General features: G+C 48.9%; 1 protein-coding gene across 1 annotated transcript in view; it reads left to right on the forward strand.

Moving 5' to 3' along the window:
- LOC121304570 (calponin-1-like) overlaps positions 1-289 on the forward strand; it is a 15,277-nt gene extending 14,988 nt beyond the window's left edge. Inside the window, exon 7 of the mRNA XM_041235760.1 lies at positions 5-289. Within this exon, the coding sequence (XP_041091694.1) occupies positions 5-244 (240 nt within the window). The 3' untranslated portion in view covers positions 245-289. The remainder of the gene's footprint in view (positions 1-4) is intronic.
- The last annotated feature ends 2,098 nt before the right edge of the window (positions 290-2,387 follow it).

Genomic DNA, 2,387 nt, shown 5'->3' on the forward strand with positions numbered 1-2,387 from the left:
GTAGTCTGGCATGACAGCCCCTGGCACCAAGCGTCAGATCTATGAGCAGAAGCTGGGCATGGAGAAATGCGATTCCACGAACGTGTCACTCCAGATGGGCACCAACAAGATGGCATCCCAGCAAGGCATGACCGTGTATGGGCTGGGGAGGCAGGTCTACGACCCCAAATACTGCGGCAACGGAGAGCAGCCAACCCTCTCCGAGGAGTACAACTATCACAACTCCCAAGACTACTGCGACTAGCCTGGAGGGGGCGCCACAGACTCAGTACCCCAGCGCGCCACCAGCGCCACCAGGCATGCCCCCCCCCCCCCCCCCCCCCCCTCACTGAAACAGGATGCGTGACAAAAATATATTGTGGCAAAAAAGGCCGCCCCTTTAACACTTACATATCAATGGCTTTTTATTGCATTTGATGTTGGTTGCAGGTACGACTTCTCTTGCTCCAGTTTTGAGTTCGGAACATTTTTCTTTTGGCTTCACTTTGTCCAGAGAACTCTAAGTGCCAGGCACCAAACAGCCGTTCTCCTTTCCATTCAGTCATGTGACATTGCGACCAAAACCCGGCGTGCATTTACAAGTAGAGCAGGTGGGCAGAGTTGAAAGGTCACATTGTCACATGTCTGGAAGGCTTGGACCTACGATTCTCCAGGCGGGCGCTGTGCCGCTCAAAGCCAGGCCAAGACAGATTTCGAGAACGTGTGTAAGAGCTCAGCATTGGAGCGAGGGAACTCTGACCCCTCAGAACGTCTGCACGCCTCATGGGATAGTAACTGAGGTCACTGTCCCATGCAAAGCCCTGCCAGTTTTACTGTGATTCGGGTGATCGTGGCACCGCGCTGTAGATTTGATTATTAGCAGTCATGGGAACCCTGCCTACTGTGCCACCACGGGGGCTAGAATTCGCTTCTGCGCCTCGCAATATGATATCCGTGTGCTAAAGCAGGTCACTCTCACTGTAGCCGCTCAATGCTCACAGCCTCTGCACTGCCACTGAAGCTCTGTCTTGTGACTGGGCAGCTCTCCGCGGTTTCCTGCAATCCCGCTGTTGCTTTGGTCCGCACTAATCCCGGTGATGTCTGAAACAGCCCAGAGTGCGTTCCAGCTGTCTGTTTGCTACACTGCTCCGTGGCAGAGCTACATTTGCACTCTGATAGAAAAGCAAGCCTGGTAGGTTTAGCTCAGGAGACACAAGCGTCTTCCTTTGAGACCGGCTTGACAGTTTTAGCGTTTAGAAGTGTTGTTTGTTTTTTTATAAGACACAGGACATTTCAGGTTGTATTTCTGAAATGTTGCCACGCCAGTAATGCATATGACCCAAATACATGATGTTTTTAAAATAAGAGCAATGAAATACCCCCTGCATGGTCTTGACGTACATCAGTGGAATTTAAATACAGGACACCTTCATTTATAATAACAGAGCTGGTAACATCACCCTCCTAATCACACTGAAGGGGCAGCATGTAGAGTCAATGAGGACCAGGTTCTGATGAGCGGGCTTTTCCCAGCCCGGTTCAGATCAGTCACACTGAACAGTTCGCACCACATGAGGAAACGCTGCATTGAAATGCTTAGAGGTGCTCTATACATGAGAACAGCAGACAGCCGGGCACTACACTGTGGACGCCTGCAGCTGTACAGTGTTCACTGAAAACGACATTGTATTCACGTATGTTAATCAATTCACTAGCGCTATATCTCGGGTTCCACAGCACATTGTTAGAAAAAATAATCCAATTTGCAAGGATATTGGTTAACTCCAGTTAGTCGAGTAACCAGTCACTTCTGCCCAGCGCCTTTGCGGTGGCAGGTCTTGATTTCATAGCAGAAAATGACTTGCAGATTTGCGCGCACGGAACAACGAATCCAATTTGAGCTTCTGTTTCCCGTTGAGCGCAGAACATTTTCACACCAGACACAAACCAGGGGAGGTAACCGCCTCGCTGGGCTTAAAAACAATATTCTGCACGCCCCCTATTTTTAAGGTAATAAAACAAATCTTTGTAAAATATGAAGAAAACTGAAGCTGCTGATGTAATCAGAGACGTGTTTACACGCACGCGTGGGTAACTGGTGCCCTGTTTTTGCTGTTGAGAATCGCTTTTGTATTTGGTTTTCTGTTTTATTCGTCACACCCTGCTTACAAAGACCATTGAAAGCATCCCTGCCCTCAACACAGCTCTCTCTCCGGGTACAGCAAGCACACCAGCGCACACCCACTAACACCGCCCAGTGGATTATTATTATAATTTGTATGTATTTATTTGTCAGGCGCTTATCCAAGGTGATTTACAGGTGTTACAATGCAAGCGTGATAGAGATTGCAGTACAGTTTACAGTAAACGCAAATAACACCGCTCTCATACAACAGGATGCAGCCGGT

This window comes from Polyodon spathula, chromosome 38, assembly GCF_017654505.1.
Source record: "Polyodon spathula isolate WHYD16114869_AA chromosome 38, ASM1765450v1, whole genome shotgun sequence".
NCBI classification, from domain to species: domain Eukaryota; kingdom Metazoa; phylum Chordata; class Actinopteri; order Acipenseriformes; family Polyodontidae; genus Polyodon; species Polyodon spathula.